The 23640-nt window shown below is 42.4% G+C and overlaps 2 protein-coding genes across 7 annotated transcripts in view; one reads left to right on the top strand and one right to left on the bottom strand.

The window, feature by feature from the left end:
• The window catches only part of SMYD4 (SET and MYND domain containing 4), a 28968-nt gene extending 6917 nt beyond the window's left edge, over positions 1–22051 (bottom strand). For 4 of the 6 annotated variants that reach the window (XM_005858306.2, XM_005858305.2, XM_005858308.2 and 1 more), the window contains exons 1-6: positions 21723–22051; positions 18167–18312; positions 13524–13668; positions 8826–8915; positions 6139–7303; positions 841–1023 (exon numbers count right to left, since the gene is read on the bottom strand). In XM_005858306.2, coding sequence (XP_005858368.1) covers positions 841–1023; positions 6139–7303; positions 8826–8915; positions 13524–13668; positions 18167–18300 — 1717 coding nt within the window. In that variant the 5' untranslated portion in view covers positions 18301–18312; positions 21723–22051. The remainder of the gene's footprint in view (positions 1–840; positions 1024–6138; positions 7304–8825; positions 8916–13523; positions 13669–18166; positions 18313–21722) is intronic. The other 2 variants (XM_005858307.2, XM_014529364.1) reach the window with 2 other exon arrangements.
• A 101-nt stretch (positions 22052–22152) lies between these two features.
• The window catches only part of RPA1 (replication protein A1, 70kDa), a 54470-nt gene continuing 52982 nt past the window's right edge, over positions 22153–23640 (top strand). Inside the window, exon 1 of the mRNA XM_005858304.2 lies at positions 22153–22293. Coding sequence (XP_005858366.1) covers positions 22261–22293 — 33 coding nt within the window. The 5' untranslated portion in view covers positions 22153–22260. The remainder of the gene's footprint in view (positions 22294–23640) is intronic.

Here is a 23640-nt window from a genome sequence, read left to right as displayed (position 1 = left end):
TTAAAGGAATAAGAATACATTTGTATATTTTCAGAAGAACAGCTCCAAGACCATGTGGATTCCTGCAACAACAGATCCCAACTGACCAGATTGCTCCAGCCACAAAGACAGGAGAGACAGTTCAGAGATGGAGATGGTGAAGACGCCTTGTCATGATAGCAGTCAGCAACTGTGCATTACTGCAGGTTGCCCAGGACCAAGAGCAAGGAAGAAGGAGCAATGCAGCCAATTCGGGTGCCAGAGCATTACATCCGTCACCACAATGGACTCAGACAAGCTCCTGTGTCCATTCACTCAAAAGGAGAGTTAGAAACATCGATGAGAGAGAAACATCGATCAGCTGCCTCCTGCACACTCCCCACGGGGGATGTGCCCGCAAGCAAGGTACATGCCCTTGACCAGAATCGAACCTGGGACCCTTGAGTCCTCAGGCCGACACTCTATCCGCTGAGCCAAACCGGTCAGGGCAGAGAGAGGCACCACTTTAAAAACTTCGGCTTAGCAGAGGGTCTGGTCAATTATTCATCATGTGCCAGGTCCCCTTTACTCAAACATTTGTGGAACTAGATATAGAAATGAGCCTCCAACTTGTGGGGACAGGAGAAAAAAGCCAAAAAGTTGTTTCTAGCCCATTTTCAGAACAGGAAGTTAATGGGGATGAAGCAGTGACATACGCGACAGTTTCGACACAACGGTGCCCAGTAGGAAGGCCCCACCTTGCCTAAGTACGCACTGTTTCTTCCAGGAAGCAATCACTGGCCAGGAGAAGACACCTGCCCAGTGGTTTGCTAATTCCTTTTCTGCGGGACAAGGTAACAGGAGAGAGGAGGGATGGCTCACCGTAACAGTGGAGAATCTCCTGCCCTTTCCCAATCGGCTGTGATGCCCGGACGGTGGCCACCGTGCTAACGAAGGACACGCTGGTGTTGGGGCTGCAGGAATGGTTCAGGAGGCTGACCACGGGGAAGAGGCCTGTGGCAAGGCGGACCTGCCTGCTGTCGGTAATGATGTTCTCTTTAGATCCTGAAAGGCCAAGAGGAAACATGAAAAATGTGTCAGGACATTAGTCCTGGCCTCGCCATCCGTTTCTCAGAAGATGAGCTGGGCAATTGGGCCTGACGCCCATCTGAGTCACAGCTCCACAGCCGGATCCAATATCAATCAGATGGAGCATGACTCATTCACAGCAAACTCTGGTCCCCAGGAAGCGAAGCAAATGAACACATGAAAAGTCCACCGGAATCCTGGGATCTAACCATTGTGTCTCAGTACCGCAAAAAGCCCAAAGATTAGAGTTTATAAAAAAATGATAAAAAAGGAATTAACAGTAGGGAGCTGTCTAGGTGGACGCCATGATGTTCACGAGAACCCAGAAACCAGAGTTCCTGCTGAGTTTATTTCCCAAAGATTTTTATAGTCCAGTGCTTTTGTTTAACTGGTCTTTGGCTTGCTAAGTCTAATTGGTTAATAGAACAAGTAACCTAATTACTATCTGAAACTAAACAGGCTTATCATCTATTTTTAAAAAGCCATAGTTCTGATGCTCTCCTGTTCATTCTGCCCGACGTCCCAACTTTATGGGAAATCAGTCAGCAGGTCTCACTGAAAAAATATTCTGGACGAAGTCTATTCAAGATAGCCTCGTGTCCCAAATAATGTATTTTTTTCTTAACGATGTCTTCTTTGAAACACAATTAACCGGCAATTTAACTACATGATTGAAAATTAGGAAGGAAGAAAAGGGCCTCTCCGCAGCGGGGCTATTTCTGTGCCGAAGCTCATGCACTTAGATTCCTCTGTGAGTCTTTGTACTCTCGAGCAGGCCTACTTGCTCTTATTTTAGCCACAGTCCTAACTGGCTTCGTTATTCAGTTTCTCAGCACACAACAGCCCAGAAACAGAGAACTAATAAGAGGCAGGTTTTGACAATGACCAAAGAGATAGGTGACAGACTGGAGGAGGAGGCAGAGAACTTATCCAAGGATAACAGCCTTAGGGCAGACAGAAACACCGCACCACCGGAGTTTTACTACAACTGCAACGTTTCACTTACCTGGAGGCTGACTGACAGCACGCCTGCGTGGGTTTTTGTCACAGCCATAGCTATCTCGGGAACAGGCACAACATATAGGTAGGCTGGGGCATCCAGAAAAGGCCTTAAATTGTGTTCAGTGGCCTTGGTTTAAGTACGAGGAAATCATATTTCCAACGAAACTGGTTGCCATATGAAAGATATTGATACTTAAAGGGACACTTTCAGTTTTCTGGAAAACTGAAAAATCATCAGATAATTGTGGCATCACTGTATATGCCAGGAATCTCAATATACCTATTTCCAAAGAAATAAAGTAGTCTAGGTACAAATGTAATGAAAAGAGAAAATATCATGAACCGTCATGTGAAAACGTTCTGGACAGGAACACATGGAATAGAGGAATAGTGTCTCTGCAGACCATCCTGTTATCTGTTGCTACGGAGGACAAGAATGGGACAAATAAAATTCACAGAGAATCCAAATGATTCCATTTCAGTAAACAATTTTACAAACTGTATTGACATCTTTCATCAGAGCTTCTCCTAAGTGCTTACTGAACTGTGGCTTCCCCTCCTCCCCCTCGTCCAATGCCGCGCTCCGGGTGTATGCGCTAATGAGCAGCGAAAATGCTAAAAGGTAGGCGCAGCACAGGAAGGAGCAGTGCAGGGCAGGAGCCGTTTGTGGTCTGAATAATCAGCCTCTGCATAATTAAAAGTTGACTTGCATTCCCAACTACTGATAACTGGCAATCTATATTAGAACAGCTGCGAAGACTTTCCCAGAAAACATGATCACAATACAACGAGTAATGTCAGCTTCATGAATTATTTATAGGTTATCTTCTAACAGAAGTAGGCCCAGGAACTGGGTGGGGTGAGTATTTATGTCAGAGTTGAGTCTCTCTAATTATTTCTAAAAAATTAAGTATTGATTTAAAAAATTAGTCAATATTTTGAGTTAGTCATCTCTCAGTAGATAATAGAAAGTGAGAATATGTATGTGCCTTATCAACCAAATAGAATATGTGACATTTTGTGCATAAAAGAAAAAAGGAGAATGATTTTTTATTTTACCAAAGTACACCTTGCTAATATCCCTATATTTACTTTTATTATTATTTTTTAAAGAATAGTGTATTGAGCCCTGGCTGGTTTGGCTCGGTGGATAGAAAGTTGGCCTGTGGACTGAAGAGTCCCGGGTTTGATTCCGGTCAAGGGCACATGCCTGGGTTTCGGGCTCCATCCCCAGTGAGGGGTGTGCAGGAGGGAGCCAATTGATGATTCTCTCTCATCATTGATGTTTCTATCTCTCTCTTCCTCTCCCTTCCTCTCTGAAATCAATAAAAATACATTAAAAAAAAAAAAAAGAATAGTGTATTGAGCCCAGCTGGTGTAGCTCTGTGATTGAGTGTGGAGCCAGGAACCAAGAGGCCACCAGTTTGATTGCCGGTCAGGGCACATGCCCAGGCTGCAACTCGATCCCCTGTGCAGGAGGCAGCCGATCGATGATATTTCTCTCTAAAATCAATAAACATACACATGTATATATTAAAAAGAAGTAATCAAGGACCCCAACTGAAGGTAGATTCCTTGGTTGTTGAAGAGTGGAAACAAAGGGCAGTGAATTGATCTAACTCCTTATAGAACCTCATTAAGCCTTGTTATGAAGGGAATTCGTCTACATCTCCAATGTGCCATCCCACTGAGGTAGAACCACACTTACCAAAGTCTAGAACATCATCAATGGTCAGTTCTCACCCTTAAGTACCAAAGAGAGGTTTCTGAGAAACTTTGATTAAATAGGATTTATGCAAAGATAAAAACATAGATTTTTGTAGGTTTTTGTCAAAATCTATTCTAGTTAACACTTTAATCCTTCTTCTGTGCTACTAATGGAACAGCTGCTAATGAAATTCAATGAGAACACTAAATTGGGAGGTGCTAGAACCCCAAAGAAATAATAAAAAGGGATATAGTAAGATTAGAAATATGAGCAGACTACAACAAAATTTGATTGACTTCAAAAATGAAAGTGAACATTGCTGGTGGGCGTGTAACTGGTCCAACTTTCCTGGAGAGCAATTTGGCAATATGTATCAAGTGCCTAAAAAATGTTCATATGAAACATATTTGAGCCCTGGCCGGGTGGCTCAATTAGTGGAGTGTCACCCTGGGCACCAAAAGGTCACTGGTTCGAATCCTGGTCAGAGCACATACCTAGGTTGTGGGTTCGATCCCCAGTAGGGGGTGTGCAGGAGGTAGCTGATCGATGTTTTTCTCTCTCTCTTCCTCTCTCTTTCTCTCTAAAACCAATAAAAACATATTTTTAAAAAAGAGTCGGTTACTTCCTGCCATTATAATCTGGAAGCCCATATACTGTTTTTTATATTCAGAAGAACAAAACAAAACGTAAACAATACTTTTTAAGATGCTAGTGAATGTACCCAAGGGAAAATATAATTCTGGGAAAATACTCAAAAGATATATTTTAGAAGGTAGCAATGGCTCAAAGAAGCAAAAGAAGGCAGAGCAGAAAATGAAGACCAGCTTGCAATGTGATTTTGTAGTACCATGGGATGAAACCAGGGCTATTACTGGATGTCCATGTGCTACAGGACAGGGAAGAGAGTCTTACCCCAAAGCACCTCTAGTGAAATGCCTATATACCACATAATGTGACAGCTGAACTAAAATTAAAGATAAGATTCTATAAACGCAAGGTTGACAAAATTCTGTATGACCTAATATGAGGAGATCAAAGAGCTAAGCCACATTTAATACTAATCTGTCTATAAATCCTAGGTTTGGTTAATACCTAATTTCTCCCCTCAATAGTTAATCAGAAAATTCAGAAAAATGTAATGAACTGATTAAATCGAAAGACATTATCTGCTAAAATGGAGATCATATGATAGAAGTACTGGAAATAGCATTTCTTTTGTAATAATAGGTCTGTTGTCAGTACATTCATATTAGAGATGTCACTTAGGATGCTGGGCACATCCAGCCTCCCCATCTACCTTAAACAGGCTTATCTATCCTGGTTCATAAAAGCAGGGCTGGGCTGGGCTGGGTCTAGAAGTGGCCCCTAGATTCGTGGCCACCTGACCAGTGGACACCCCAAACAGAGGCTGGCCAACAGCTTATGTTAGCATGTGTGAAAAGTTGTGCTCAGCCGGATTCCTCTCTTGAAAATTTAAAACAATAAGAAAATTTGTCCATTGGAAAGAGAAGAGACAGAGTATCTGAGTCACATGAGGAGCTAAGATCTGATACCTTAACTATAGGCCCCGTCCTTTCTGCAGTCTTGTTTAATGATTGTTTCAGTTTTCCTTCACAATAAAAAATAGAGTAATAGGGTTTTTAACTTTAAAGTATTTTTACAAACAAACACGTCACCTTCACAACTCTCAAAAGTTATGTGGGATTAACCCCCCCCCTGCTTTAAAGATAAGAAAACTGAAGCAGAGTGGGATCAAATCATTTAAGGTCACATGACTCTCAATGGTATAATCATGATCATACAAGACAACTGTGTTTTCCCATGAAACTACTGGAGGTTTTTTTTATAGTTATTTCTCCCCAAACAGCTACATCAAGAACAATACTGTGTGCCCTAACCGGTTTGGCTCAGTGGATAGAGCATCGGCCTGCGGAATCAAGGGTCTCAGGTTTGATTCCGGTCAAGGGCATGTACCTTGGCTGTTGGCACATTCCCAGTAGGGGGCGTGCAGGAGGCAGCTGATCGATATTTCTCGCTCATCGATGTTTCTAACTATCTATCCCTCTCCCTTCCTCTCTGTAAAAAATCAATAAAATATATATTAAAAAAAAAAAGAACAATACTGTGCCTGGCTGGAGGGTCTCAGTTGGTTGGAGCATTGACCCATGCACCCAAAGGTTGCTAGGTTGATTCCTGGTCAGGGCACATATCTGGGTTTCAGGTTCAATCCCTCATCGGGGTGCATGTAGAAGGCAACTGATCGACCGCCACCCCTCCACCCCTCCGCTCTTGCTCGCCTTCCCTTCTCCTAGCATGTCCTCTGGTGAGGATTGGAGAAAAAAAAAAAAAAGAACAATATAGTGAGCAGAAGTTTCCCTTACCTGTTTGCTGTATGGTAGTTATTGCCTGAGCATTACACTGGAGCTGTAACATGTGTCTCAGCATGGCCGGTCCCCAAATATGCGACTCTTGACACATCGCAGGAACCACTGCTGCTTCAGGCTGAGAGGATTTCAGGCTTGTTGTGAGGGTCTGCAGACTGGCTGCTTCCAGCTGCCTGCACAGTGCAGCAACACTCAGAGCGCAGAGGAATTTGTGCTCTGGGCTGTGATTCCGAGTATGGGGCAAAAGGTGCAAGACAGCATTATAATTACTTCCATACTTCCCGTTCACATCACATCCAGAAACTGGGGGCTCAACTGTTTTGCCATTTTTCTCACTCTCCCTTCCCAGGTCATGACTGAGTGTTTGCACCAGATTCTTGCTTTTAGGTAGACAGATGTCCCTGTTACTAATCTCCCCACAAAGCTTCCTTGTGACGTTGCCAACATCCTCACATCTAGCTAAGAGCGTTGCCCTCAGGGCAATGTGGCAAAAGACCCCCAAGGTGAGCAGCAGCCCGCCTAGAGGACACTCTGCACTGTGGTAGAGATCCCAGGCCTGCTGCATACACTCTTGGCTGCAATACTTGGCATAGCTGCATCCGCCACAGGGAACCGTGGCCAAAGTGTGCTTCAAACACCGGTGACAGTAGAGATCCCCGTTGGTCACTCTGGTATCCCACTTGCTCTCCAGGCCGTCACGTCGCGGTGGCATTTCTCCTGGGTTAAGGACACTCACGAAAGCCTCCTCTCTCACCAGGAGCTCTCCCGGGAGAATATCCTTTGTGGCAATCAGACTGCGGCCTTTTAAAGGGTCGGTGCATAAAGTGACAGATGATGATGCACAGGAAATCTGTTCGTTCTCTTCCCTTAGGTTCATATCCTCAAAGCCAGTGGTTAGAGCTGCTGGGAAGGTTTCCGTGGGGTTCTCCTTTTCTTGGACCTTCCTTTTCAGACGACAGAGGGTGCTCTGCAGAATTTGAAACTGGGAAGCTGCCAGGGTTTGTCTGTCAGTGAAATGACTTTCAAGATCACTGATGATCTGGCTTGCCTCCTGTAGTTTCCCCAGAGTCACTAGACACTCCGCCTTACGTAACATCATCTTGAGTTGCAATCTTTCTGGATACCCATGCATCTGTGCTCTGGTGATGTCTTGAAGACATGTCTGAAAACAGAAAGGAAATCCCAAAATGATCCTTGGTCCCTACTCCTCAATATCTACCGAAAGTCTTAACAAAAATCTAGAGGAAAATGCAAGATTATTAAAAAGGGAGCAACTGCAAGCATATCCTTATTTCTTTTAAATCATATTCTACCATGTGATCTTTTGAGTGATTAGAAATCCATGCTACAGAGATTATACTGAACCACCTTATTAAATATTTCTGCTTTTCAAGGAAAATAGTCTTACAGATAGAAGAATTATAGTATGGTGATTAAGAGGGCAGGGCCTGCATTCCAGTACCAACTCTGCTTCTTACAAGCTGTATGACCTTGTGCAAGTGACTTAATTTCTCAGTGTCTTAGTTTTCTCATCTGAAAAATAGGGAAAATAATCGCTCTGTCTCATAGGGCTGAAATAAGGATAAAAATAAGGTAATCTATCTAAAGTGCTGAAAAGAGTGCCTGGAACATTGTATGTGCTCAATATATGGTAATCACTACTATAAGAAGGGAAATAGAAATAACCAATACAAGGAAGTTAAAAAGGGTTAAATGTTTCACAAGTCCTTCCGATCGCTGTCTTCAGTAGTCCAGGACTTCCTTGCTTACAACCCAGAGTCTTGCTCTTCTTTTTTAGTCCAAAGGGCAATAAGTGTAAACTTGTAATTATTGAAATCATTCTTATTCTAGTGCATAATTTAAATTTCTGTGGAATTCTGAAATGGATGTACCAAAGTGGCAATTTAGAGCTTATCCTTGGATCTCAAGTATGGAATGAGAAGAAACCCACCCCCAGCCAAAGCCCACCCCCTCACTGATATACACAAGCATTTTGGTGCCACTTTTATTTTCCCACTCGAAATGCATATTAAAGGTGAGCTATGTTATTGCAGGAATCATCTTGAACACACTCTACTTATTTAAAAAACACACACACACAAGTAAATAGTTTGCAAACACTTGGAACCTGAAGTATTATTAGCAACTTATCTCACAGCTGATCTCAACACTGAGAACTGCTGACCCAATGGATACAGTCCAATGCCCTGTGGAATGTGCCATGATCTCTTATCAACCACCACTATCCCATATAATCACCTCTGACAGGTAAAATGAATCAGGAGAAAGAACAAGTTTGGTAGGAGATCAATTTGCTTCCAATTCAACCAATTACACCATGGCTCAATTTTATTTTTATTTATTTATTTTTAAATAGAATTTTATTGTTTTCAGAGAGAGGACAGGAGAAAGAGAGAGAGATAGAAACATCAATGATGAGAGAGAATCATTGATTGGCTACCTCTTGCACGCCCCCTACTGGGGATCAAAGCTGCAACCAGGGCATGTGTCCTGACCGGGAATTGAACCGTGGCCTCCTGCTTCATAGGTCCATGCTCAACCATTGAGCCATGCTGGCCAGGCTCAATTTTAGTGTTCTAAGGTAGGAGCAGAGATGAAGGTCTAGTCCTCCAGCAAACCTCCTCCAGATCCTCTCCAATCACACCAGGCATCCTAATACTCACTTCATACTGACCCAGGCGGAAGAGGGCTGCAGAGCGATTGGCATAACACAATGAAATGTCCTCAGTGTTTGGCCTTGAATGTGATACTCCCTGCAAAAACAATGAACCAGTTAAGGTATAAATGGAGAATAGCATCTTTAAAGTATTTTGTTTGCAGATAATAGGGGCTCTACTACTAAAGACTGTATGCAATTAGGAAAATTTAATGGATTTCTTTGTGCTTCACCTGCTTCAGCTTCATTTCTAACTACTTTTGAGCAAAGCTGCGAAGAGCAAGTGAAGAAATAAATATTCAAAGCACTTTGAAGATAACAGCATCAGACACAGCTTCTTCAGGCACAAACAATACTAAAGGTAAACGAAAAGCGAGGAGCATAATCCTGCACATAACAAAGAGTGAGTGGCACAAATAGAAATTCACAAAAGAAGAAGCACTAATGATACATGGGAAACAAATGGGTAATTCATATAGAGATAACCAAATATATGAAAATGAACGCAAAGAAGGGCCACGTTTGTTCTACCACCAAGGATCTATACATATAAAAGCCTAAGTGACTGACCGGTCAACCGGTCGCTATGACGTGCACTGACCAACAGGGGGCAGACGCTCAATGCAAGAGTTGGCCCCTGGTGGTCAGTGCGCTCCCACAGCCAACCTCCCGCAGCCAGCCAAACTCCTTTGGTTTGTCACCCCCACTCCCCCCCGGCAGACAAGCTGAGGGACCCCACTTATGCACGAATTCGTGCACCGGGCCTCTAGTTAATAATAAAAAGGGTAGCATCTCAAAGCACTGGAGAAAAGATGGGAATTATTCAGTAAAAACTATTGAGGAAAATAGGTAGCCACTGAGGAAAAATAAACTTGGTTCTCTATATATGATAAAACTTTCAATAGGATAAATTCCAAATGAATCAAAATCTTAATGTAAGAAATGAAACTATAAGAGCACTGGAAGAAACTACAGAAATAGTCTAACGGGATGTTGGAGTGAGAAATACCTTTCTAATTATGACACAAAACCCAGAAGTCATAAAAGGTTAATAAATTTGACCACATAAAAATAACAAATTTCTTTACAGCAAAAGCCGATAAAAGCAATATCAAAAGACAAACACTGAACTGGAAAAATATATCTGCAACTCATATTATAGGCAAAGGGCTCATTTCTTTACTTTATGAACAGTTCCTACAGATCAATAAGATGACAACCAATAACTCAATTGGAATATAAGCAAATTATATGCACAGTTCTAATGGGAAATATAAATGGCTCTTAAACATATAAAAAAATACTCAACCTCATTCATAATCAGCAAAATGCAAATTAAAACTTTACTGAGATTCCATTTTTTACCTACCAGTTTGGCAAAGAAAAATAAAATTGCTAGGACACTGAGGTGGTAAAGAAGTGGGATAGTAATTATTCTCATGTGTTGCTAGTGGGAGGGTAAACTGGTCTCATGATTATAGAGGCAATTTAACTATACGGATCCATTGACCCAGCAATTTCTCTTCTAGGAATTTATCCTACAGATATCTATTTATCCTATAGATACGTGCAAAATAACATACATGCAAAGTTTCGCATCATAGAATTGTTTGAAATAGCAAGATAGAAAACGACAAATATTCATCTATAGGACATCAATTAAATGTAAAAATGATCTTAAGATATTATTAAGTGGCAAAAGGACAGTGCTAAAGACTGTATAAAAAGAGTGTGGCCCTATCCAGGTAGCTCAGTTGGTTAGAGCATCGTCCCCATACACCAAGGTTGAGGGTTCGATTCCTGGTCAGGGCACATACAAGAATCAACCAATGAGTGCATAAATAAGTGGAACAACAAATTGATGTCTCTCTCCCCGCCCCCCCCAAAATAAATAATTTTTAAAAGTGTGTGTGTGTGCAGGAGTGGAAGATTATTTGTATTATTTATAGAGGCCAAAGTAGCTCTAGAAAGATACATTTAATACTGTATCTTCTGGGCATAGGAAATGAGGTGGCTGGGGACAGAGGAAGTAGACTACACTGTATAATCTTGCACTTTTTGAATTCTAACTACATAAACACATTTCCTATTCAAAAGTAACTTGATAAAATAATAAAACCATAATAATCCAGTATTGCTTAGGATATAGAGATATGAGTATTCCCATAATCTGCTAAAGGGATGTTAACCAATTCTCTCCTGGAGAACAATTCAGCATCAAGTACCAAACGCCTTAAAAAATTACACTCAACTGACCCAGCACCTGCTCTTCTGGGAACTTAATCATAAGGAAATAAGCAGATGTGTACAAATATTTACATCGGAAGATGCTCCTTGCAGCTTTATGATACCAAACAATCTGCCAACATTAGATGTTAAATCAAGTGTAGTTCTCTGTAATGGAACACTAAGCCAGCCGTAAAAAATCATGTTCTAGTGGAAAATTTAATAACACGAGAAAATGGTCACAATAAATTGTAGCGAGGAAAAAGCAGGTTACAAAACACTAAGTACAGCATTATCCCAATTTTGTAAAAGAAAAATGTATTTTCAGAGGAAACAGTGGCTGGATGGATATAAGCAAAAATGTTAACAATGCCTATCATTGGCTATGGGATTTCTTTATTCTCTGTGCTTCTCTATATTTTCCAAGTAAACATATGTTGCACTTGCAATCAGACAAAAGCAACAACTATGATTATAAAAAAGAAAGAAAATCACTTATTAAAAATTGCAAAGTATCATAATCACCAAAATACTAGCTTCCTGAAATAGGAAGGTCCGTCTCCCTCCACATCCACTCTTTTTTTCAGTCTGATTTTACTTTTTAGTTTATGTGTTTTTTTTAAATATGTTTTTATTGATTTCAGAGAGGAAAGGAGAGAGAGAGAGAGATAGAAACATCAATGATGAAAGAGAATCATGGATCAGCTGCCTCCTGCATGCCCCACACTGGAGCTCAAGCCCACAACCCGAGAATCGAACTGTGACCTCTTGGTTCATAGGTCGTCACACTCAGTCACTGAGCCACACAGGCTGGGCTTACATGTTTTTGTTGAACAACTTCCATGGGATCACATTTATGGTGCACACACATAAAGTGGAAGAGATTAGCTCTGAAGAAGAACTAAGCCATCTATCAGTGGATCATTACATCTAATGAGTTTTAATTCTTCAGCAATCACTAATACATTATTCAGCTAAATACTTGGTTACAACGTTACAAAGCAGGGCTTTTTAGCAATTATTAAAGCTGCTGCTGTAGGTCTGATTGTTTTTGGAAAAAAAATTCAAAACTTTAAACATAGGCCTGCTAAAGATTCACAGTAATAGTACACTTTCAAATATACACTCTTGCCCTAACCGGTTTGGCTCGGTGGATAGAGCTGCGGACTGAAGGGTCCTGGGTTTGATTCCGGTCAAGGGCATGTACCTGGGTTGCGGGCTCATCCCTAGTAGGGGGTGTGCAGGAGGCAGCTGATCGATGTTTCTCTCTCATTGATGTTTCTAACTCTCTATCCCTCTCCCTTCCTCTCTGTAAAAAATCAATAAAATATATTTTAAAAAAATACACTCTTTGTTTTTTTGTTAATCCTCACCCAAGGATATTTTTCCACTGATTTTTAGGGAGAGTGGAAGAGAGAGGGCAAGACAGAGAGAAACATTGATGTGAGAGAAACACATTGATTGGTTGGCTCCTGCACGAGCCCTGACCAGGGCCCAGGCTAGGGAGGAGCCTGCAGCCAAGGTACGTGCCCTTGACCGAAATCAAACCCGGGACCCTTTGGTCTGCAGGCCGATACTCTATCCACTGAGCCAAACCGGCTAGGGCTACACTCATTCTTTTAATATACAAGATCACAGACCTGGTGCTTTAAATCTATATTTATCTTTTAAAAGTTATGGAAGGAAATCTTTTAGGGCTCTTGTTCCAGTTCCTACCATGAAGGAGGACAACAAGAGCAATAGGTTGATAAAAGCCAGTATTCCTCCTCAAAATCTAGATCATTGATGGTTAGTGTAATTTTTAAAAAATATATATATTTTATTGATTTTTTACAGAGAGGAAGGGAGAGGGATAGAGAGTTAGAAACATCGATGAGAGAGAAACATTGATCAGCTGCCTCCTGCACACCCACTACTGGGAATGTGCCTGCAACCAAGGTACATGCCCTTGACCGGAATCGAACCTGGGACCCTTCAGTCCGCAGGCCGACGCTCTATCCACTGAGCCAAACCGGTCAGGGTGGTTAGTGTAATTTTTAAGAATTTGTTGATAACCTTCAAAATGGAATTCAACTGGGCTGTGGCAATTAAGCTTATTTTCCTTTCTAACTTCATCTAAGTCACACTGTGGCTAACCAAAAATCTAGCTGCTCTCTAAATTGGGACTATCAAACAGCCTCATTTAGACAAAAATGGCATACAAGTCCATGAAAGTTGACAGACACGAACAAGGTAGGGGTAAGGGTCCAATACTACTGCTACAGGGTGTATGAAGGAATATTGAATTCAGGATATATACTACAAACTACCCTTTGTTTCAGAATATAGCCAACAGTGGAATTCTGTCAGTTTTCTTTTTCAAATCCAACCCACAAATTATCGACAAAGCTACCACTGGCTACACAATTCGGCATTTGAAGAAATATGCCTTGTTAAATTGCTGAAACAGCCCCTTCCCATTGAGCTGGGCGTGTCTTACCTTAGTGTACAGCACTGTGGCTCCCATATAATCCTTCTCCTGAAATTTTTTGTTTCCTTGTTCTCTGTAGAAAAGGGGAGCACCGGGGTCCTTTCCCACCAGGTAACCTCTAGAAAGCCTTTTTAAAAACATCTCATCCTCAGGTCTTTATGGAGAAAGAAACAAAAACACCACAACATATTTCAAGGAAGGCTTTGTTATTTCAAGGAAAACTTTTAACCATTGTGTTAGGGGCAGAAATAGAATATTGGGGACCAGCTCAATGATAAGAAACATTAATCATGCTCTATTAACCAGGATGGTTCTGTTCTGCTTAGAGAAAGCACATTCTAACCCGGCTGAGAGCTGTACGCCCTGAGACCTGGGAGGTAACATCGGAATGCAGTCCAGCCAGCCTCCTTTTGAGAGAACTGCCTGTCATGATGGAAAGATTTACAACCTCGTGGCTGAAACAGCCTAGTCCCGGAGGCACCCGCCCTTTACAACCCCAGCCCTATTGCCTGTACCCATTATCCCGTGCCTGCTTTCCCATGCCTGTAATTCTTACTTTCTTATGTAACCTTTGCCTTTCGACCCAATATAAGCAGCTGGTTTATAGGAAGGGTTAGAGCAGATTTGTGGATGACCTGCTGCTCTCCCCTACTGCCAGCATTACTGGAATAGACACTCATATCTGATTCAACCCTGTCTCGGCTCAATTGGCTCAAGGCGTGACAGGCAGCCCAGACCCCTTGGTTGTCTGGTTACAATTACACTTGAAAATGATGATCTGCAAATCATTGGGACACATGAGGTTTTATTATGTAATGTGATGGGAGTGGCAGGGGGATGGGGATCTTGTGGTCTCAGAGACTTAGGGACTGGAATTTCTATTTAGAGGATGGAGGGCTAAATTTTTATTCTTTTAAAAATATATTTTTATTAATTTCAGAGAGAGGGAGGGAGAGGGAGAGAGAGATAGAAACATCAATGATGAGAGAGAATCATCGATCAGCTGCCTCTTGCATGCACCTTACTGGGGATCAAGCCCCCAACCTGGGCATGTACCCTGACCAGGAATTGAACCGTGACCTCCTGGTTCATGGGTTGATGCTCAATCACTGAGTCATGCCAGCTAGGCAGAAATTTAACTTTTAATAAATGTAGCATTTTGAAGCAACGGGGAAAGGATGGACTATTCAATAAATACTGTGAAAAAATTATCTGGAAAAATACATCCAGTACTCTCTCATGTCATACAGAAAAATAAGTTCCAGATGGATTAGAGAACTAAAACAAAAACACAAAACTAAAAAAACATGTTAGAAAAAAAATAAAGGATATTTTTATAATCTTTGAGTATAGTAGACTAACTAAGACACATAACCCAGAAGCCAAAAAGAAAATGACAGACATGGCTGTATAGAAGTTAAAACATATACACACTATATATAATGCAAGACACCATAAGTAAAATAGATAAATAATAGACTAAAAGAAAAATTTGTAGTATATATAACAAAGAATTACACAGCCAGATTTACAAATTAATAAGAGAAAGAAAGATAACCCACTAGAAAAATGGGCAAAAGACAGAAATGAACAATTCACAGTTGATATATAAATGGATAGTAATATTGGAAATGGTGAATTACTTTACTAGTAATCAGAAAAATGAAAATTAAACAAGATTATTTTGTCCTCATGGTTGGCAAAATTAAAGACTGTTGCTTTTAATGTTGGTGAGGACATGGGAAAGTGATTTTCATATGCTATTTGTGGTAAACTGGTAAAGCCTCTTTGGAAGACAATTTTGCAGTATTCATTTAATTTTAAATGCTCATAACCATTGATGCAACAATTCCTCTTCTCAGGTCCTATGTTAAGTTCTAAATGTATGTACAAAAACATATATAAAAGTTGTTCACTGCAGCACTGTTTGTAACAGTAAAAAAAAGAAAAACAACAGAAATAACTAATTACCCATCAACAGGGAAAAGAATAACTAAATTTGCCATATTACACTAGCAATACCATGAAGTTGCTAAAAAGATTAAGGTGTGATGTTGGAAAAACCTCACAGAACAAACCACATAATATAATTTAACAGAGAATAAAAAAGATATGTGCATATTTATCTACAAATGAATGAGAATACATAAAAAGAACTAGAAAGACACTGTGTTAGTTGCTGGCACAAAGATGAAATGTCCACCTTGAACTTGAAATATATGTGTTTATGTGTCTGCTCAGATGAGGTCCTCATTTATGTGTCATATTTAGCATTAATATGTGTCAGTCACTGAACTAAGAGCTTTATACACATTATCAAACTGTCATTCAATCAGTATTTGAGTACCTGTGTTTTTGACACTGCACTGCTCTTGTCTAAAGAAAGACAAACAAATACTGACAAGGTCCTTGCCCTTATGGAGTTTATAGTCTAGTAGTGAAGACAGATACTAATCAAATGATTACACAAATATAAAAAGGAAAGGTATGCAGTGTTGTAAATGTGTAAAAAATGAACATGTCTTAGCTGGTTTGGCTCAGTGGATAGAGCGTCGGCCTGTGGACTGAAGGGTCCCGGGTTCGATTCTGGTAAAGGGCACATGCCTGGGTTGCGGGCTCCATCCCCAGTAGGGGGTGTGCAAGAGGCAGCCAATCAATGTTTCTAGCTCTACCTCCCTCTCCCTTCCTCTCTGAAATCAATAAAATATATTAAAAAAAAAAAATGAACATGACCCAGCTGGGATCCAAGGAAAGCTTTCCTGAGGAAAGATTTATATGATTCTGAAGGATGAGCAGAAGTTAATTAGTTCTTAGGGTATGGTGGAGTAGAAAGGAGACAGAAAAAGAATTTCAGGCAGAAAAAATGTAAGTGGAGGCCATGTGGTATAAAGAAGCATAATGCATATCAAGAATTGAAATAAGGGGAAGGGGTGGGAACAGAGGGAGGGAGTCAATGGGGAAAATAAAGGGGGGCGTCTATAATACTTTCAACATCAAAGATAAATTTAAACAAACAAACAAACAAACAAAATAATTGAAAGAAGGCCAATATGTCTGAAAGGAGAGTATGATGAAAGAGGAGGCCAGAGGATAGGCAATGGTTAGATTGCAATATCTTTACTGACTATCTATATGAAGAATTTTAGTATTTATTATAAGAGCAAAAGCAACTCCTAAAAGGTATTAAGTGAGATCAATAAAATTGATTTGTGTCCTGGGTGGTGTGGCTCAGTTGGTTGAGCATCCCCCCGTGCACCAAGAAGTGGTTAGTACTTTTACCACTTCCCAAGTTTTGAAAGGTATTTTCATTAGGTAGAGAGTTCTAGATTGGCAAGTTTTATTTTGCGTTGTTTTTATATGTGCCATTTAATTGTCTTCTGGCTTCCATAGTTTTACTGGAAAAAAGTCAGTCATGGTCTTATTTTTACTTGCACATGGGTAACATCTTTTTTTTCTTCTTTGGTTGTTTTTAAGATTTTCTCTTTTTCTTTCTTCTCTCTCTCTCTCTCTCTCTCTCTTTCTTTTTTTTAGAATTTTATGGTTTTCCTAACACAAATACAATGTATACACAATCTGTCTATTCATTTTCTTCGCTGTGCAGCCTGGCATCGGAATCAGTAACTCTGATGGCCAGCTGGGCTGCTCTTTCCACAATAGCTTTGTGGTTCTTCGAGGAGACGTTGTGTGCAAGCTCAGCACACACAGCAAGAGTTGCTACACATCAGCAGCACATCAAGCTCCTTGAAGTTGTGGACCAGAAACTTCCAAAAGCCACTGGGCAGCATGTGCTTTGTTTTCTTGTTGCTCCCATAACCAAGGCTGGGCATCAAGATCTGGCCCTTGACCTTCTGCACATCCTATTGTCAATGCCTCTAGGCTTTCACCAGTTCCACTTAATTCTGACATATTGGTTTGACTGCAGATGAATTTCTTGGTCCTCTTTTTGATAATCTTGGTTTCACAAGGGTCTGAGGGCAGCCATGGAGCCAAGCAGGAGATGGCTGCCACCTAAGATTTCTTTTTTTCTTTAGTTTTTGGCAGTTTGAGTCTGCTGTCCCTAGGTGTGAAATTATTTATGTTTACACTGTTTGGGATTTGCTAAGCTTGTGGAATCTGCGGGTTGATGTCTTTTACCAGGTTTAGAGAATTTGTGGCGCAAAATAGGTGATCAATAAAAATTCACTGAACTTGTAGGAAACTCTTGTTTCAGTTTTTCTCTCTCTGTATGTGTATGTGTACTACGCTGGGATGTAAAATATTTCTTACTGAAGAGAGTAGTCAAGAGAGTTTGAAAAATACTGGAGTTAATCCTCTCAGGTCCTTTCCGAATTTGAGCACTTAGCAATTTCTATGTACAGTTGGTAAATCTCCACTACAACCTCTGGGAAATGGCAATGTTCACAGCCTAGTGACGATATAGCAAGGCACCGATTATTGAAACATAACGTTGATACCGAAAAAGCTAAATAGCATCCCTACCTTTTCTATAATAGTAGGTTAGGAAACACTGGAAATAGCAAGAACTGCTGAATGTCCCAAAATATAAAAATCTGAATTTAATCCTTCCATCAAAAAGATAACTTAAGAGCAAATGACAAATGGAAACATTTTCCAGATCAAAATTTCCCTGGTTAAAGCTTCCATTTACTTACTGAAGAAGCGAAGAGGAGTGAAGAAAGATATCGCTCAAAGTCTCTGCTGTACAAATTGTGACCTGAATGGATTTTGGGAGCAAAGACCACTTCTGAAGTACATATGATTTCCACTCATCCACAGGCAGATCCATGGTACTTTAGATCTACAAAATGAGTAAGAAAATAAGGAGCTCAGATTTCTACTGATGTGTAGTTCTAGCAAATCAAGATTTCATCCCAGCAAGCATGAAGCCACAAAATCAATTCTTTTTTTTTCTTTTAATTTTTTTATTGCTTAAAGTATTACAAAGGGTATTACATATGTGTCCTTTTTTTTCCCTGCCCTTGACAATCCCCTGGCCTCCCCTACCCCCCAGTGTTTTATGTCCATTGGTTATGCTTATATGCATGCATACAAGTCCTTCGGTTGATCTCTTACTCCCCTCCCTTCTGCCCCCCAACCCTCTCTGGCCTTCCCACTGCAGTTTGACAATCAGTTTGAGGCAGCTCTGCCTCTGTATCTATTATTGTTCAAAAGTTTGTAATGGTCTTTATTATCCATGAATGAGTGAGATCATGTGGTATTTTTCCTTCATTGACTGGCTTGTTTCACTTAGCATAATGCTCTCCAGCTCCATCCATGCCGTTGCAAATTGTAAGAGTTCCTTCTTTTTTACAGCAGCATAGTATTCCATCGTGTAGATGTACCACAGTTTTCTAATCCATTCATCTACTGATGGGCACTTAGGCTGTTTCCAGATCTTAGCTATGGTGAATTGTGCTGCTATGAACATATGGGTGCATATATCCTTTCTGATTGGTGTTTCTGGTTTCTTGGGATATATTCCTAGAAGTGGGATCACAGGGTCAAATGGGACAAAATCAATTCTTGAGATCTTTTTCTTTTAGTTCTCACCTGAGGAAATGCATTGAGAGAGGATGGGAGGGAGGGAGGGAGAGTGAGAGGAAGTAGAAAAAGGAGAGGGAGAGGGAGGAGGAATGGGAGGGGAATGAGAGAAAGAGACATTGATGTAAGAGAGAAACATTGATGTAAGAGAGAAACATTGATCGACAGCCTCAGTGCGCATACCCCCTACTGGGGATGGAGCTCCCAACCCAGGCATGTTCCCTGACAGGGAATCACACCAGCAACCTTTCTGTGCACAGAACTATGCTCAACCAACTAAGCCACTCCAGCCAGGCTATTCTTGTGAACTTTTTCAATAGTTATTTATATGCTGAAGAAGGATCTATATTCTCTCACACCAGTTCACTCAACTGTCCTTTCACTTAGAAATGTTTAGCCCTGGTCGGTGTGGCTCAGTGCATGGAAAGGCTGCTGGTTGGATTCTTGGTCGGTGCACATGCCCAGGTTGCAGGCTCCATCCCATTAGGGGGCGCCTGTGGAAGGCAGCTAATGGATATTTCCTTCTCATATCTATGTTTCTCTCTCTGTCTCTCTCCTTCCTCTTCCTCTAAAAAATTCTTTAAAAAAAGAAATGTTTATGAAAAGTGTGGGGAGCCACTATAGGGTTAAACCTCAGACTGACCTGTTGGCAAAGTCACAAACAAGTCCCAGCTTAGAGGGCACAGTCCTCTAAAGCATAATTAGGCTTGACCTTATGACGCTCCCTAGATCTTACTTGGGAAGCTAATGGGCTGAGGGAAGTGCAGCAAGAACAAGAACAAAAACAAGTGAAACTCACAAGAACAGTGTAACTTTGGTAACCACTACCTTGTTTACCGCTCACTATAAAATAAAGGCTCAGCTTGCCTCGGGATCTCTCTCTGTGGCCTCAGCCAGGCACAGGAAGATCCACGGAGACTAAAGAGAGCTAGAGAGTTCTGAACGCTGTCTCCGTGTAAAACATTCTTCGCCGACTCCGTCCACACCTTTGGGAACCCCTGGACCCCCGGGGGCTGGACCCCGGCAGAAAAGCCTCCTCTGTTCCAGGCACTATGCTAGGTGACTAGACAGCCACCATCCCTGTCCCCTTAGACCAGCGGTTCTCAACCTGTGGGTCTCGACCCCTTTGGGGGTCAAACGACCCTTTCACAGGGGTCGCCTAAGACCATCGGAAAACACATATATAATTACATATTGTTTTTGTGATTAATCACTATGCTTTAATTATGTTCAACTTGTAACAATGAAATTGGGGGTCACCACAACATGAAGAACTGTATTAAAGGGTCGCGGCATTAGGAAGGTTGAGAACCACTGTCTTAGACCTTCATCTATCCCAGTTGCTTAAGCCAGAAACCTGAGGGATATCCGAGATTTTTCTCTTTCTTTATTTTATTATTATTTTTTTAAATCTTCACCCGAGGATATTTTTCCCATTGATTTTTAGAGAGAATGGAAGCGAGAGGGAGAGACAGACAGAAACACTGATGTGAGAGACATCAATTGTTTGCCTCCCACATGCCCCTGACCAGGGCCAGGAGCCTGCAACGGAGGTCCGTGCCCTTGATTGGAATTGAACCTGGGACCCTTCAGTCCGCAGGCTGATGCTCTATTCACTGAGCCTAACCGGCCAGGGCCCGAGATTTTTCTTTCTACTCTTCCCTGACAGTGAATCAAACCGGCACCCTTTCTGTGCATAGGTTTGTTTATATGCTGTAGAAGGATCTATATTAAGTTAACAAATATTTCTACCTCTTACATAGTTCATTCCCCTTCGCCCCCCTCCTTCAATTGCCTTTAGTTCAAGCCTCTCTCTTGTTTGGCATTCTTTCCAGAGTATCGTAACAAGTGTCCATGCCCTCCGTCCTTCGCCCTGTCCCCCAATTCAATCCATCCTCCAAATTTATCAATTCTCCTAGAATTCAGGAAAGCCCAGTACAAAACCTTTATTATTTTGTTTACTTTCTAATGCTCAAGTATCACTTTTCCTCTGCAACCTACTATCCTGAGCTACTCAAAGCTATTCCCAGCTTGACAGACTATTCATCTCGCTAGTTTTTTTTTAAAGAGGTGTCCTTTTAAAAAAAATATACAGTGGGGCCTTGACTTACGAGTTTAATTCGTTCCGAGACCGAGCTCGTTAAGGAGCTCGTTAACTCAAATCACTCTATCAACTCAATGCAAAAAATCGGCCCGAGAGACAGCTGGTATCTCAAAAAACTCGTTAGTCGGGACACTCGTAAGTCAAGGCCCCACTGTATATTTAATTCATTTTTTTACAGAGAGGAAGAGAGAGGGATAGAAAGTTAGAAACATCGATCAGCTGCCTCCTGCACACCTCCTACTGGGGATGTGCCCACAACCAAGGTACATGCCCTTGACTGGAATCGAACCTGGGACCCTTCAGTCCGCAGGCTGACGCTCTATCCACTGAGCCAAACAGGGTAGGGCCACCTTACTAGTTTTTGCACAGGTTACTCATTTTCCTGGGGGCATCCCTATTCTCACTTGAAGTGCACAAGGCAAATGTCCACACATCCTTCAAGATTCAGTTCAAGTGGCACCTCCTCCGGGAAGCTTTCCCTGATTTCCCATCTGTGTGATTCCGGCACACTTGTCTCTTTCCGGGGGCCGATACCATGTCTACCTGGAGTTAGGGCTACTCACAGTGGAAGCTCCCTCGACAGACGGCTCGCCTCTGAGGTCAGGAACCGGGTCTAATTTACATTCAGAAACTCCCACTGTGCTAAGCTCAGGATCCACACACAGCTTTTACTACATTTAGCAGCGGGGCATCAGCTCTAACTCTGCTCTGGGTTACCAGGCTGTCTGCCCGCTCCAGGCCGAGCCGGGCCTGTTCCCGAGAGCCTGCCAGCAAAGTCCCCGGAACTGGTCCCCGGGGCCAGTAGCGGCGTTCGCGTCACCCTTGGCGCGCCCGGCAGTTCAGCTCCCCGCCTTACGGGCCCAGTTTTCCCGGGAAGCGGCCCGGAACCTGGGCTCCGGAGGGTCACGTGGGCCTCCCGCCCTGCCTCGGCCAATGCGGTGGCTGCTCAGATCCTAGGCCCGCCCCTGCGCCGTGCGCACGTCAGGAGGCGGAAGTGGCGTACTCGGCTCCTCGGGCCAATTGCTTTAGAGCGCGCCGGACCCGGGCCGTGAAGCCGGTGCATCAGAGGATCAGAAACGCGGGAGTTGGCGCGGCGGAGTCATGGGGGGACACCTGAGCGAAGGGGCCATTGCGGTGAGGAGACGCCTGCGAGCCGGGCTGGCGGGCCCGGGTGGCGTGGGTCTTGGGGCTGTGCGTAGTGGAGAAGGGGGAGAGGAGCTGGGGGCGATGGGGAGAGAACGCGGAGGAGGAGATAGCCGGGACGGGGGAACCGCCGGGTCATTCCCTAGAGTCATCACCCTTACTTGGGAGAATTTTTCCTATCTTTTAAACATGCTTACGTTTTCCTGCTTAAGAATACGAAGCAAAATAAGCTGTGGATTCCACCCCCTCCCACCCACGCCCACTCTCCGCCCCTTCATCCACAGCCAGACTTCTCCAGAGTTGTCTGTTTTCAGCTATTTCATTATCAGCCCTTTAACCCACTCCAATCAGACACCCCCTTGATCACTGTAGACATAACCGTGGTTGAAATTAACAGTGCCTCCAAGTTGCTAAATCCAACGGACACTTTTTAGTTTTCAGTTTAGTAGAGTTCTCCTGAGTGTTTGAGTCCCTGGAGTATTGCTTCCTTCTGGTGACACTCTTTCCTTTTGGCTCTTGTAGCTCCTTTGGCTGGTCTTTCCCCATCTTATTGGCATTCCCGCTTTGTAAATGTTTGTTGACACTAGGCTGGGCTCTAGGCCCTCTTCTCCCCCGAACAATCTCTTGTTAATTGCTCACAGATTTCTTTGTTGGGAGGACCTTAACGATGAAAGACAACCTCTATAATCTCCCTGCCCACCTGGTATCTCCAAGGCATTTTAAATTCAGCACGTCCCAAAGCAGATCCATTATCTTCCCAAATCAGGGCCTCCTCGCGTTCTCTGTCTGGATGAATTGTACCCATGCGTTCTCTATCTGGATGAATTGTACCGATGTCCTTTACATTATGCCAGCCAGAAACTGAGGAATCATGCTTCCTACATCACCCTGAATGTCCAGTCCATCACCAAGTCACATGCACTTTTCTTCCACATATATCTCTTACCTCCATCTAGTTCTCTCCATCCACACTGGCACACGGGATCACTCAGTGGTTGAGCGTCAACCTATGAAACAGGAGGTCATGATTAGATTCACAGTTAGGGCACATGCTGGGGTTTCAGGCTCGATTTCCAGTAGTGGGGTGCAGGAGGCGTCTGATCAATGGTTCTCTCTCATCATTGATGTTTCTATCTCTCTCTCCCTTTCCCTTCCTCTCTGAAATCAATAAAAATATATATTTTAAAAGATGTGTATTTTGAAGCAACAGTCTGCTAGCAAGCCCCATGGCCTATGGCCCCAGCTTGAGCTGCCTGCCTTCGGTGTCCAGCCTACTAGCAGATAGGAAGGCCAGTTTTGGTGAGAAAATGTCTGCCAACAATGACTGGTTTCAGAGCT

This window comes from Myotis brandtii, unplaced genomic scaffold, assembly GCF_000412655.1.
Source record: "Myotis brandtii unplaced genomic scaffold, ASM41265v1 scaffold1167, whole genome shotgun sequence".
NCBI lineage: Eukaryota > Metazoa > Chordata > Mammalia > Chiroptera > Vespertilionidae > Myotis > Myotis brandtii.
This window is presented reverse-complemented; position numbering and strand designations above follow the sequence as displayed.